This window comes from Primulina eburnea, chromosome 13 (genome assembly GCF_022965805.1).
Source record: "Primulina eburnea isolate SZY01 chromosome 13, ASM2296580v1, whole genome shotgun sequence".
NCBI classification, from domain to species: domain Eukaryota; kingdom Viridiplantae; phylum Streptophyta; class Magnoliopsida; order Lamiales; family Gesneriaceae; genus Primulina; species Primulina eburnea.
This window is the reverse complement of record NC_133113.1, coordinates 35,341,058-35,354,147: the sequence shown is the minus strand read 5'-3', so window position 1 is coordinate 35,354,147 and position 13,090 is coordinate 35,341,058. Positions and strand designations below refer to the sequence as shown.

General features: G+C 35.5%; 1 protein-coding gene, 1 long non-coding RNA gene and 1 pseudogene across 6 annotated transcripts; 1 reads left to right on the top strand and 2 right to left on the bottom strand.

The window, feature by feature from the left end:
• Positions 1 to 245: 245 nt before the first annotated feature.
• LOC140810537 (pentatricopeptide repeat-containing protein At2g02750-like) lies at positions 246 to 2,010 on the bottom strand (annotated as a pseudogene).
• Positions 2,011 to 4,411: 2,401 nt separating this feature from the next.
• Positions 4,412 to 8,312, bottom strand: LOC140810913 (uncharacterized). 5 transcript variants are annotated; one of them, XR_012113348.1, is made up of 6 exons: positions 7,979 to 8,312; positions 7,074 to 7,343; positions 6,843 to 6,978; positions 6,182 to 6,317; positions 5,983 to 6,111; positions 4,412 to 5,289 (listed from the first exon to the last, which is right to left on the bottom strand). It is a non-coding gene; the product is annotated as an uncharacterized lncRNA (long non-coding RNA). The 5 variants fall into 5 exon arrangements; XR_012113346.1 differs by lacking the exon at positions 6,182 to 6,317 and having other exon boundaries at positions 4,413 to 4,599; positions 4,696 to 5,289; XR_012113347.1 differs by lacking the exon at positions 6,182 to 6,317 and having other exon boundaries at positions 6,819 to 6,978.
• Positions 8,313 to 8,832: 520 nt separating this feature from the next.
• Positions 8,833 to 12,161, top strand: LOC140809933 (UDP-galactose/UDP-glucose transporter 3). The gene is made up of 7 exons (XM_073167716.1): positions 8,833 to 9,037; positions 9,313 to 9,410; positions 9,492 to 9,623; positions 10,307 to 10,336; positions 10,694 to 10,797; positions 11,016 to 11,137; positions 11,589 to 12,161. The coding sequence occupies exons 1-7, from the start codon at positions 8,934 to 8,936 to the stop codon at positions 11,995 to 11,997; spliced, it is 999 nt and encodes a 332-aa protein (XP_073023817.1). The 5' UTR covers positions 8,833 to 8,933; the 3' UTR covers positions 11,998 to 12,161.
• The last annotated feature ends 929 nt before the right edge of the window (positions 12,162 to 13,090 follow it).

Here is a 13,090-nt window from a genome sequence, read left to right as displayed (position 1 = left end):
CGTTACTTCGAGCTTATCCTACCAAAGCATTGTGATCCCCAGAAAACCAAATTGGTGAGTCGATTAGTTTGTCTGCTTAAACCTTGTACTTTTGACGCTTTTATAAACGTAGCTGGTTCTTCCATTCTGCCAAAATTGCCAGATATCTAAATTCTATTTTTCAAGAGACCATGCTATACTAACTCATCAAATTGCCTCATCCTGCCGCCCTCTCCGAAATTTGTGCGGTATTGCTTTATATGTCCACCATTATTCAATGACACTATTCATAACTTAACCTAACCATTTAAACCACACAACACAAGATGATGTAAGTTAATCTTCTGCATCCTTCAGGTGAGAGAGAACCCAAGAAATAGCTTATAATCCAGTATATAATATAACAGGCTTATCTTATTATGCCACGCCGGTCAATCTAAGTCCAGGGTTTTTCCTCTGTCCCTTCCCATTCATTATTTCTCTAATCTTCTGGATTTCTTTCCACTTTTCTATTACCGCAAACATGTTGGACAACATCACAGAAGGGATTGGGTTTTCTGCCTCTATCTCAGAAAGTCTCTTAACCATTTCCTCTCCAAGTATGGAATCTGCATGATGCCCACAAGCACCGATCAATGAAGCAAAAACAGAAGCAGATGTTTCAGGAATTCCTCTTAGTAGTTCAAAAGCTTCATCCAGCTTTCCTACTCGACAGAGAAGGCCGATCAAGATATTCATATGGATTCAAATCATAACATATAGTCATCAATCCGAAAAATTGGAATGCCTTCTCAACGTGACCAGCGTCACTACATACAGACAAAAGGCAACTGAAAATGACTAAATTTGGCTCAACTTTGTTCTCTACCGTCTGTTGAAAATATCAAAACCACTTTACGTTTAGCATTCTTTCCATACCCAAAAATCATGGCATTCCAAACTGCAGGATCATTAGGCTTTATTTCAAATTGATTGAAATAATTGCATGCAAGAGAACATTGACCACATTTCAAGTACATGTCAATCAGTGAAGTAGCAACAAATTCTTCATCGGTGGCAGTCATTCTCACAACATATGCATGAATCTGCTTCCCAGAGTTCAGTGCTGATAGAGATGAAGCAGCAGCTAATAAGCTGGTCAGCCTGGGCATTAGGCCACAAAACTGCATTTTTCTGAAGAACAAGAAAGCTTCATCCGCTTTTCCAAGCCGTGAGAATCCACTGATCGTGGAATTACATGTCACTGAGTCTGATTTCAACCCTTCTTTCGATTCTAACTCCATGAAAAGATCAATAGCAATTTCAGTCTGATCATTAGACATCATTCCTGCAATCATAGATCGTGGAATTATACGCCAACCCTTATAGAAAAAGCATTGTAGCACACCACATTTTTGCCCTCAATCAGTCCAAACAACCTCATAGCAGATACTAGGTCACCGTAATTCAGATACATAACCATAAGTGATGTTGCAGCATAAACATCCACCTCCATAAAAACACTGCCAAAGGGCATTTTAAAAAAATAATTTTCGACTAAATTTAGATAACAAAATACCCCCCAACATAACACCAATTATTTATCACATGTTTTAATAATTTATTCATAAATTTAAAATAATATTATTATAGTACAACAAGTATGAGAAAGTATCAATTTTCTTATTATAAATTATATAACTTTCATCTAGAATTTGAAAAAAAGAAAAAGAAAGTAATTTCAGATTCTTGCCTCTAACTAGCTGGCATCTCAAAACGGCAAAGAGGACAGCAGTGACTTCTCATCAACCATGTTTTGATGCAAGCCTCGTGAAAATAATGACGACATGGCATCTGAAGAACACCTTCATGACAACCAGATTCATAAAAATCTTCCAAGCAGATTGGACAACTCCCGTTACAAGAATATTCCCGAGTCTTGCTCTCCAACGATTCGATTGATTCTTCTGTAGCAGGAATCATGTGATCTTCCATCGTATGGAGGGCAAGATTGTAGTCGTACGTGAACCCCTCGGAAGAATTCGGTGACATCCAAGTGAAGATTCAATTGGTTGTGGCCATGAGGCATGCACGTAACAAGAAGATCCCATGCTGTGTCCACTGCATGTCTAGCCAACTCTACTCTGTCGGGGGGAACAACGGCAAACCTTCGAGTCCTTCAATAATCCTATCCAACATTTTTTATCTGTTCATCGGGGATATCGAATTGCATTATCTTCAAAACACAGGGTAATTCCGACTCTGCCACCATCGGTAGCTCCTCCAAGAATCTTCGAATATCCAAATAGCGCGGTATCATGGGTTTGCAAAAAAAGTTGAATATTATTTGAAATTCATCGTCCGAGCTAGACTTGGAGAGGACAAAACTTTGGAGGTGATATGCTTAGTTCTTGTTCATATGCATCCATGCATGTTCTTCACAACAATATTTTAATTGAATCACGTGCGCATTATCTTCTAAAACCTTGCAAACCTGGGTGGTAGACGTAGTATGCAATATCTAATCCTATTACAACTCCAAAACTAGATCTATTACAACCAAGGACGAGCTACTGGTTTATCTTTGGATATTTCTTATCATCCAAACAAATTTTTTTTTTAAATAATAATCATAATACCTTTAACAACTACAATGCTAATTTTGTAATTTCTTTCCTTTCAATACGACATATTATTAAAATTACGCTACACCAGATGATTTCACTCCGCGCAGCTAGATAAGGGAGGGCCCTTCATTTTTCCAATTTTCAAATAAAAATCTAAAAAATCCAAGTTTTTATCCAGTTTCGCCCCCCTCAAAAACTTTAAATTATAAATCCTTTAAACTTTATTTAAAAACACGAGCCCTGATTTATGATGAAATCCATGTGTGTATCTCATAAACAATTTATAGACCAATTTTATATAGAAAAGCATATAATTTAATTAAATTTACTAAACTCTTTTAAAAAAAAAAGTTTATATCGACGATTCATGGTAAGAAAGCATAATAAATTAGTATACATGGAAATAATAATTACGCAAATTTAACTACTCATTTTGCTCATTGGCAAAAACTTATGTGAGACGGTCTCACAGATCGTATTTTGTGAGACAAATCTCTTTTTTGGGTCATCCATGAAAAAATATTACTTTTTATTCTAAGAGTATTACTTTTTATTGTGAATATCGATAGGATTGACATGTTTCACAGATAAAGATTCGTAAGACCGTCTCACAAGAGACCTACTCTTACTCATTATAAACAATGATAAAAACTTGTGTGAGACGGTCTCACGGGTCGTATTTGTGAGACATATCTCTTATTTGGGTCATCCATGAAAAAATAAGTAAGGTTGACCCGTTTCACATATTAAGATCCGTGAGACGGTTTCACATGAGACCTACTCTATAACAATAGAGTGTACATTTTTAACTCTTAAAATTGCAAATACGAGATAACGAAATAAAAAAGAAGATAAATATTTTGATAGTTATTCGTTAGTGTATACGCACGAACAAAAGAATACGATGCACAACAACGAGTCCGTTTCACACCCAAATCGTATGGGACCTGTAATTGATGGAAGAAAAATTAAATGGAGGTATGCACAAAAAAATTTTAAAACTTACTATGCAAGATGATGAAATCAGAAATCGGTATGAGATTCCCACAGCAACGGAGGAGGTAAGGGTTGGGATTTCGGTTGACGAAGAAATTCTGGTGCCTCCCAATTTTTACAAATTACATTTATATTATTTTTATTAAATATATATTGTAAAGTTAATTATTTAATTATATATCCAAAAAAGTTAAAAATATTATTTTAATTAGGGTATTTAGGTCATTACATTAAAATGTAAAGAAATAATCCTTCATTCTAAATTCATACCAAACACCATGTTATTTATCCGACCATATTATTAATCCTTATCTTTCATTCTTTACTCCCTTTGATTACTAATCATTCACTTATATCATCACTCGTACCAAACGTAGTCTTATTAGTTTGAAAATATATAAAAATTTGAGCATAGTATAAATGTAATAAACATGTAAATAGAAAATGTTTTTTATGTTTATTTTTAAATTTTTAACTTTTATAATATTTGCTCACTTTTATTTGTCGGTATTGATCAATATTTCAGAAATCGAACTATTATAACTAAATATTTATTCCCGATCGATCCTATCACGATCTTCCCCTGAATTTATTTTGGAGTGATAAAGTTAGACGTCGAATTTGGTACAAATTCATATTTCACGGATTTTGCTAGTTTGATTTTCGTTCTGCCAATTTACTGTGACACCGCTGAGAAAATAAGTTACTAATTATATTTTTGAAATACCTTCGCTTAAATTATAATAAAGACTTTTCGATTATCATGAAAGATGTTTCATGAGACTCATGATGAGTTGTAGCTCATATGCACTAATGTTTGTAATATTCCTCTTTTCCCAACTAAAAAAATGTATTAAAATATATAAATTAACAAAGAATTTGTACAATTTTTGTTACCGAGTCTTATGAAAGAATGAAAGATGATATATGAGGTCGATGACTTCTAGCTCATCTAACATTAAAGTTTCAAATGTGAGTCAGGATCTCGAATTTGAAACCTGATGGTAGCAATCCTCCTCTTCCAAGTCAAAATAAAACATCCATGAGTATCAAGACCATCATATCTTGGTGCATATATAATTCGATTGAAAACGCTAGCAAGGTATATACTTACATGAAATTAACCAACATCGTCGTGCGCAATAGGCATCTGAAAACGGCAGACGGGGCAATAGTGACTGGTCCTAAGCCATGTCCTAATGCAATCCCCATGGAACATATGCGAGCACGGCATAAAAACAACCTCGCAGCCCAACTCAAAATCTTCCAGACAGATATAGCAACTCGCGCTATTTTCCCTCAGAGAATAAAAAATCTTGCTTTCCAAGGATTCTATATAGATGCTTCGGTTGCAGGAGTCATGGTAGGCTCCGGATCCTCCGACTCTTGGATTACATCATCTTCCCGATAAACATGTTTGTGGAGCACAGTAAATTCGATGTAAAGATTCAACTGATTGTTGGACGGAGACATGGAGTAAACAGTAATATCCCATGCAGTTTCTACTGCATACTTGGCCAACCCTTGTCGATGGTCAAGTGATAAACGAAAATCTCCGAGGCCTTGATTCACTGCACTGAACATTCTTTGTTTCGGGCACGTGGTAATCTGGATATCCAAGCGGATTGATTTTGTATCGGAGGGTAACTCAACTTCTCCCCAAGAGTGCAACGCAGTCGAGTTTTGAGATAAAATCCATCGACGGCATCTGTGTTTGCCAGAAAATATGAATTTTATTTGAAACTGAGGCGAGGTAGATATATAAGGGACTGATTTCATGGTTGATTTTGGGGTTGGTATAATCAATTCTTGACGAAGACACTGGTGGAAATATGAACCCATGAGGAAGATCAAGAATGAAAATTTGTTGGAGCAAGGTTAAATAAATATATGGGAGGAGGAGGAGGAGTTATAAGAACGATAATTTAAAACAACATGATTCGAGCAAGGATGAATTTATTTAATTGTTCTTTAAACATGCTGTCCAAGAGTCCTACATGGCCCATAAGTCCCAGAATTTTAAAATTACTACATTGTTTGAGTTGCAATTTATATTTTATAAATTAAAATTAATTATTAATTGTACATATTTATTTGAACATCATCTTTTCTTTTCTTTTTTTTTTTAATTAATGATATTTCTATATTTTTTTTATTAGGATACTGATAGAGTATCAAAAAATATATTAAGATATGATTTAATTTAAAAATATAGATAAATGAGGGTATGTTTATAATTTATAATTAATCAGACACAAATATAGATAAATTTTAGACAAAAGTTTGGAGAAGCAAAAATACATTATTATAATTAATCAGATACAAAAATCATTAAAAAGTTAAAGAGACTTGCATTAGTGCAGAGACCGTCCTGATGAATTTGTGGATGAAAGATACAAACCTGTAGCCACATATTCGGGTGCAGCATAACCTTGTGTACCCATAACTTGAGTTGACACGTGAGTCCTATCACCAGTTGGACCAGACCAGCCTTGGCTAAACCAAAGTCGGACAACTTGGCATTAAACTCCTGAAATCAAAATGCCAACAAAAAGTTTGAGCTGAAGCAATTATTTAACAAGAAAATTGTGTGAAATTACTGCATCAAGCAGAATGTTGGAAGCCTTAAAATCTCGATATATCACTTAGTTGTTGAGCCTCGTGCAAAAAACAAAGACCCTTAGCAGCTCCTATAGCAACCTTGATTCTAGTTGCCCAAGAGGGGTTGTGGCCCTCCTAAACATGGTAAAATACAAATAATCAAACGAAGCCCTAACAGACAATTAATCTTACAAGCATGAAACTTAATCAGCACTAAGCCAACACAATGTAGTATGGAGTTCTCATATGATGCAATTTAAAGAGTTGAAAAGTAAAAGCTCTGGAGCGCGGAGGATATGTAAAACAATTGAGAATCTAACAAGGCAGTGAAATCATGCAAGGATTTGAAGCCAACCGAATAATTTTGATATGTCATCATTCCACATAATGGAAATTACTTCGTTAAGTTCATTGATGAGTAAAACGCCGCACACAGGGAAATTTAGCATATCTCTCCCATTTTACTTCATGTAGCCTAAAATTATCCAATCAATGAATTCTGACAAATAAATGCATGGATAATAAATGGTTGGCATTAACAGGTTCAATAAATAATGATGAAATATGAGCAAAACAAGCCACACGTCACTTGAGAAACCATCCATGTACTGTTGATAAAAAAGAGCTGAAATACACCCTGACTATCAATATGACACATACTTCTGAACAAGTGATTCTCCAGACTTCCTTTCGGCATGAACTCATACACCAACAGTCCATTGTCGCCATCAGAGCAGTACCAAAAAATTTTAACTAGATTCGGGTGGTGAAGTTGCCCCAGATAGTGAACCTCTGCCTAAAAAACCATCTGTAAGCCCTCAAACAGACTTATAAATACTGATTTTAAATTTTAGTTTATCACTTCATAAAATCACCAAGAAGGGGGCATACCAACCACTCCTTGTTTCCTTGGAAACCCTCGGGCTTCAACTTCTTGACAGCAACAACCATTCCTGATCCAGGCTTTGCAGCAGTTAGAGTGTGCTCATCATCCATCCTTTGTAAACGTAGCCAAATCCTACTTCCCCAAGAAGACTGTCGACTCAAAAGTTTCTAGTCGCGCTCTTCAATTCATTTAATGTGAATGGTTCGATATTTGTAGAAGATAGAATTTCAGCTTCAGATCTTGGAGTAGGGAGGCTTTTAGCATTGCTTTTGCTACTGTGAGAGTAGGAAAAATTGTATTTCGAATCATACATTTTTCATATAGTCATGGAGAGTAGGAAAAATTGTATTTCGAATCATATGCATAAAATAGTTCGTACAAGCTAATTTCGTCAATCAATGAATTTCACACGAACTATTATCAAAATAAATAGAATCTACTCTAAGATCGGAGATTTAAAACTGGATGAATGTAAGAACGATCATGTTCAGTAGATATAACACAATGGCAATCAATCAAACTGTATCTTTTCAGTCCAATATCAGAACAAAAAGCGTAAGATATCAAATAGCACAATCAACACGCATAAATATCTGCATACTTTTCAGCCGTTAATCAAACAAAGAAAGTAAAACTAGAGTCAAGCTTCCAGTCTAACGAAAATAGTCTGCCTAAACCCACAAAAAGTCCCTTTGCCAATGAGAAAGATCCAAGCTTTGGTTGATAAACTTAACCTCAATTATTCAAATTCAAGAACACTCAAAAGAATACATTTTGCAGCAATTATAATTTAAGATAGAACCCACGAAGATTCAAAGTCCCGCCATTCAAACTTCATGCATCTCCATTATAATTCATGCAAGAAAAACAGAGATATGATACAACATGGTTAATTTTCGCGGAGATATACCTACACAGTTTCCCGTTACTGATCTTCTTCCCAACGCAAAGCAAGAAGAAAAGTGTCAGAGCAAGAGCCAAAAGAGTCGGAAATGAAATAAAGAATGATGGCTTTTGTGATATCAGGCTTTCGATGGAAAGTGACAAACTGGCTAACTGACTGTATATAATATGACAGTGAAGCAAAACCGGCATAAACCAAGATAGAAGCAAGATGGGCTATGGTTGGTTTCTAGATGATAAAACAAAGGTTGTTCATGAAACACATTAATGTTACGGTGATTCCGTGATTTGGAGGGTCAGATAAAAAAAGTCAATTTTTATGGAAATCAACATTATTTCCGGGGAAATCTATGGAAAGGGAATGCGTTCTGATGTATTAAAAAAAATATTATTTGCTTAAATGTCTTTGTGTTTTAAGGGTAAATATATCATTAAATTTGAATACATATATATATTTACTTTAAACACGTAATTCATTCTCACCCGTCATCAATTCTATTCTCATGAGTAGACTCAACCTAAATCCTAGAAAATAGGATAATCTATCCCCTTTTAATTTTTTTTTCCGGCCACAATTCTCAACGTTATGCTGGCGAGATGTTTTGAATTTTCAATTTTATTATGTGAAACAAAGGGTCAAAAAAGGGCAATCCCCTCTGACGATCATGGATATTAAGTGAATTGGTTCGCTAGTTATTACGATGGTCTCAATTTTTTATATAACATTTTAGAAATATAACCCGAATGACAAGCCTATGGTGACATCATCTCCACCAATCAAATTTTACTAAAACTCATTGCAGCCATTAGAAACGATCCACGTGGAAGATCAAACGCGTCTTGTCCCCACCTCGTCTACCTTAGAAAACACGCAAATACAAAAGGAGATATTTTACACTCGGTATCAAACGAGCTGCTTACGGTTGTTCCGGTACGGTGATCTGGTGGGTTATCTTGTTGCAATGCAGTCTCCCGGCGCCGGGCTACGCCGCGTACTTCTCCTCGCCTTTTGTGTTACCGGAATTTGGGCTGCTTATATTTATCAAGGGGTTCTTCAAGAGACCGTGTAAGAATGTTCTTTTCTTTTATTGAGCACGAATTTTATTTGTAATCGATCACCTGTTACTTTATGGTACACAGTTCTCGCGTTTTGTTGTTCGAGTTTAAATTATAAAATAAAAGCGAATTCTTTTCTCATCTGATTGATTGATATTTTTGGTGGAAATTATAATGTGAGTAGATTTAGGTCTTATCATATTTCCATTTTCCTAAGATTATATGTGTTCAATGCATTGAATCCTTCAGTGTCTAATAAAAAATTCGTTGATTATATTGTTTTAGGTCGACTAGAAGATTTGGTTCTGATAACAAGAGGTTCGAGCACTTGGCGTTCTTGAACTTAGCACAAAACGTAGTGTGTTTGATCTGGTCGTTTTTAAGTAAGTTTACGAGTATCCATTTTCAATCAAACTGATTTTTCTCCGCTGGATGTTTTCTAATTGTGGTGTATTGTTGCACAGTGATAAAGATTTGGTCTAATAACGGAATTGGTGGAGCTCCTTGGTGGAGTTATTGGAGTGCTGGTATCACCAACACGATTGGCCCGGCTATGGGGATCGAAGCGTTGAAGTACATTAGTTACCCAGCTCAGGAAAGTTCAATATTACATGGACCCTCACCCTTTTCTTTAGTTTCTTTATGTATAAATGAATTTGCATTTCTGAAATGGTTAAATGCTTCTTTAGCTTGGTGCGTGATTGAGGAATTTTGACTGCTTTATTGAAATTGGAAATGGAATTTGATCTTCAATTTGACTCGCTGGTGCAGAAATTATGACATTGATGTCCTAATTGTTCACCTAAGGGTATCTCAAAATGGTTGATCTTTTATATGTCATCTTTCTTAACGAATCCATTTATAAGGCCGTGTAGATGCGCATTTAAGTGCCTTCTAGTGGTAACTTATTTAATATTCCACCTTTTGCCCATATAGTAAAGATTCACTCTTTGAAAGTAATGTTTGACAAATTTTGCGGAAATGTCTGCATAATATGTTTTATATGTATGAAAAAATTAAGGAACCTGTTTCATCGAGGATCCACCAAAATGGCATAAAAAATGGGAAATATAGACTCATGCTTGCTTTATGGTTAACATAAGAAAGATCCTAAATTAAAATGGTTCTACGACTGTGTTTTCCCCTGAATTTTTTATACTGCCAGTTAGTTTCTTACCACCAATCAATATATTTGTTACTTAAGATTAAGATACCATGAAGCCTAATTGTTTCAGCTCATGCAAGATTTTGGACTAATTCTGCCATTATTGTGTTCAGGTTCTGGCAAAATCCTCAAAAATGATTCCGGGTAAGTCATTAATTATTACATGTATGTTGGGTTAAATGTCCAAATCTTACTTTTGCCGCCAAGCATTTAGTTCTTCGATTGCAATTGGAGGAATGACGATCGAATGTTAGAATAAGCTCTTCCAAATCGAGGAGGAAATTATCTGTAATTATGATTAGGAAATATAATGAGTCAATGTTGGTTGCTTCTTTTCAAGCTAAATTTCGTTCCTTACTTTTATTGCATTGGACAGAAGTAGCACTGATTTTCAATTAGCATTTTTGGAATTTTGGTTGTATTAACTATGATATCATTAAAATATAAATATTAAAAGTCCAATAGTAAAATTTTGTTAATCGACATCTTTGTTTTGTGCAGTGATGCTGATGGGTACATTAGTTTATGGTATAAGATATACCTTCCCTGAGTATCTTTGCACGTTGCTTGTGGCTGGAGGGGTCTCCTGTTTTGCACTTTTGAAAGTATGCGTCCTAGTTACTCTGTTTTCTTTCAGTATTTGTGAACTTTCATAGTGTAATCTAACCTTAAAAATTAAACCTTTGTTATATGTCAGTCATTCCTTGTGAGTTGCTGACTGTGATAGGGCCCAATCAAGGAATTGATGTTGTTCCTTTGATGATTCCAAATAAGCATCTGTTTTCTCTATTAATATCTACGTTTTACTTTGTTTTTGTCCTAGACTAGCTCGAAGACTATAAGAAAACTAGCTCGCCCAAATGCTCCACTTGGATATGCGCTTTGTTTTCTAAACCTTGCTTTTGATGGATTCACCAATGCCACTCAGGATTCTATTACAGCCAGGTAAAAATAGCGATCAGTCGGTCAACCTTTGACACTTGGTTTTTCCGTTGCTATCAGTACTTCTCTAGAAGTGCAAACGAACCTAATCATTTTGTTTGGGTATAATTATCGAGTAATAGTATGTGAAATCTCGAATTAAATTTTTAATTTACTTATAAAATTTTAAATAAATACATTAAAACCTGAAGAGGTATCTAATAAAATAACTCAGGTTTCAAATTTGGCTCAAAAATGTATTTGAATACGTAATATCGCTGAAATTTGATAATTTCGAACACTATGTCAAACAATATTTGGTTCAGCTCGAAAAGCTCATGAGCTGGCTTAATTCTTTTGTGCACATAGTTATCACTATTTTTTAATCAATCAATGTAGTCCATATTGTTCTCCAATGCTTCATGATTTAATTATATCAGTAGTTATTAACATAAAGATTGACTTCGGCCTTCAGGTACCCAAAAACAAGCGCTTGGAATATAATGCTTGGAATGAACTTATGGGGAACAATTTACAACGTAATGTTCATGTTTGGTCTTCCAAATGCCATGGGATACGATGCAATCCAATTCTGCAAGTCGCACCCAGAAGCTGCATGGGACATTCTTCTCTACTGTCTGTGTGGCGCGGTGGGCCAAAATTTTATATTCTTGACCATCAGTAGGTTTGGTTCCTTGACTAACACGACTATCACCACCACTCGAAAATTTGTAAGCATTGTCGTGTCTTCAGTTCTTAGTGGAAACCCCCTGTCGAAAAAACAATGGGGAAGTGTTGCGATGGTTTTCTCTGGATTGTCGTACCAGATTTACCTGAAATCGAAGAAGCTGCAAAGAATGCAGAAGAAGAGGAAGTCGGCATAACAGGGATCATGAATTTTTGACGTAATGTTGTAGCATCTATATATTTTTCCTTCCAAGAGAGTGAATGAAACTTCAAGGTTATTCAACTTGTTAAAGATGTATTGAGACGGATTCTTACAGTTATACAGCATGAAGGAAGTGTTGGCGTAGTGTCTTCTTATTACGGTAACTCCAATGTGACTCTCAAGACAGACCCACAAACGACCACGTTATTTAAAGTCTGTGGTCGTGATTGACTTGGCGTCATCTCGTAATTTAGTCTAGGTTATTACAAAATTTATTCAAACAAAGTGAGGCACTAGACAAAGTGGACGACAGCGATAATCTTCACATTTACTTGAAAGTTGCAAGATATTTCCGGCCCGTAGCCGGTAGGTCCGTGGTTTGAGCACGACATTAAATGTAAAATCAATGTATCCTACCGCTTATATAATGTCTGTATCCTACCGCTTATATAATGTCTGTCGATGGAAGAACTATTACTGTAATTTTAAATTCTTTCATTCGCTTAAACAGTAAGTCTATTGTGACTCCTATAAATAACTTCTCTGGTGTTATAAAATATTTTGAATCAACATACATATGCAATTAGTACATCATATTCTCGGATTCAACTTGCAGATAGATACATTTCCAAGAAATACTTTTAGCACATCCAATGTTACCTATAAAACATTTTTTTTTTGGGTGGTTGGGTGTGGGGCGTGTTTCATTGTTGACTGCCAATCAAAGCAAACTTTATTTTGTACAGGTTTCCCTCTCCCTTGTACCAGTGACTTTTGCTTTGGCAATGATGACACTTGTTTCCCACCATCCACAGCTAACCACGTTAAATAACAGATAATTTGGATCCCTATTCTTCCCCACCCCACCCCACCCCACCCCACCCCCACCCTGCCCTGTTACAAATCTCATAAGAGGCAGCTTTGCAGAGAAGATAGAAGCCACAGAGAAAAAGGCAAGAAATTTTACCTTCTGTAAGTAAACATTTCAGCTTAGCTTCCATCGCAGACTATCATTTTTCTATTCGATTCAGAACATTTTCGACATTGCATCCACTTCTGTTAAATTTCAATAAGATTGAATGTACATC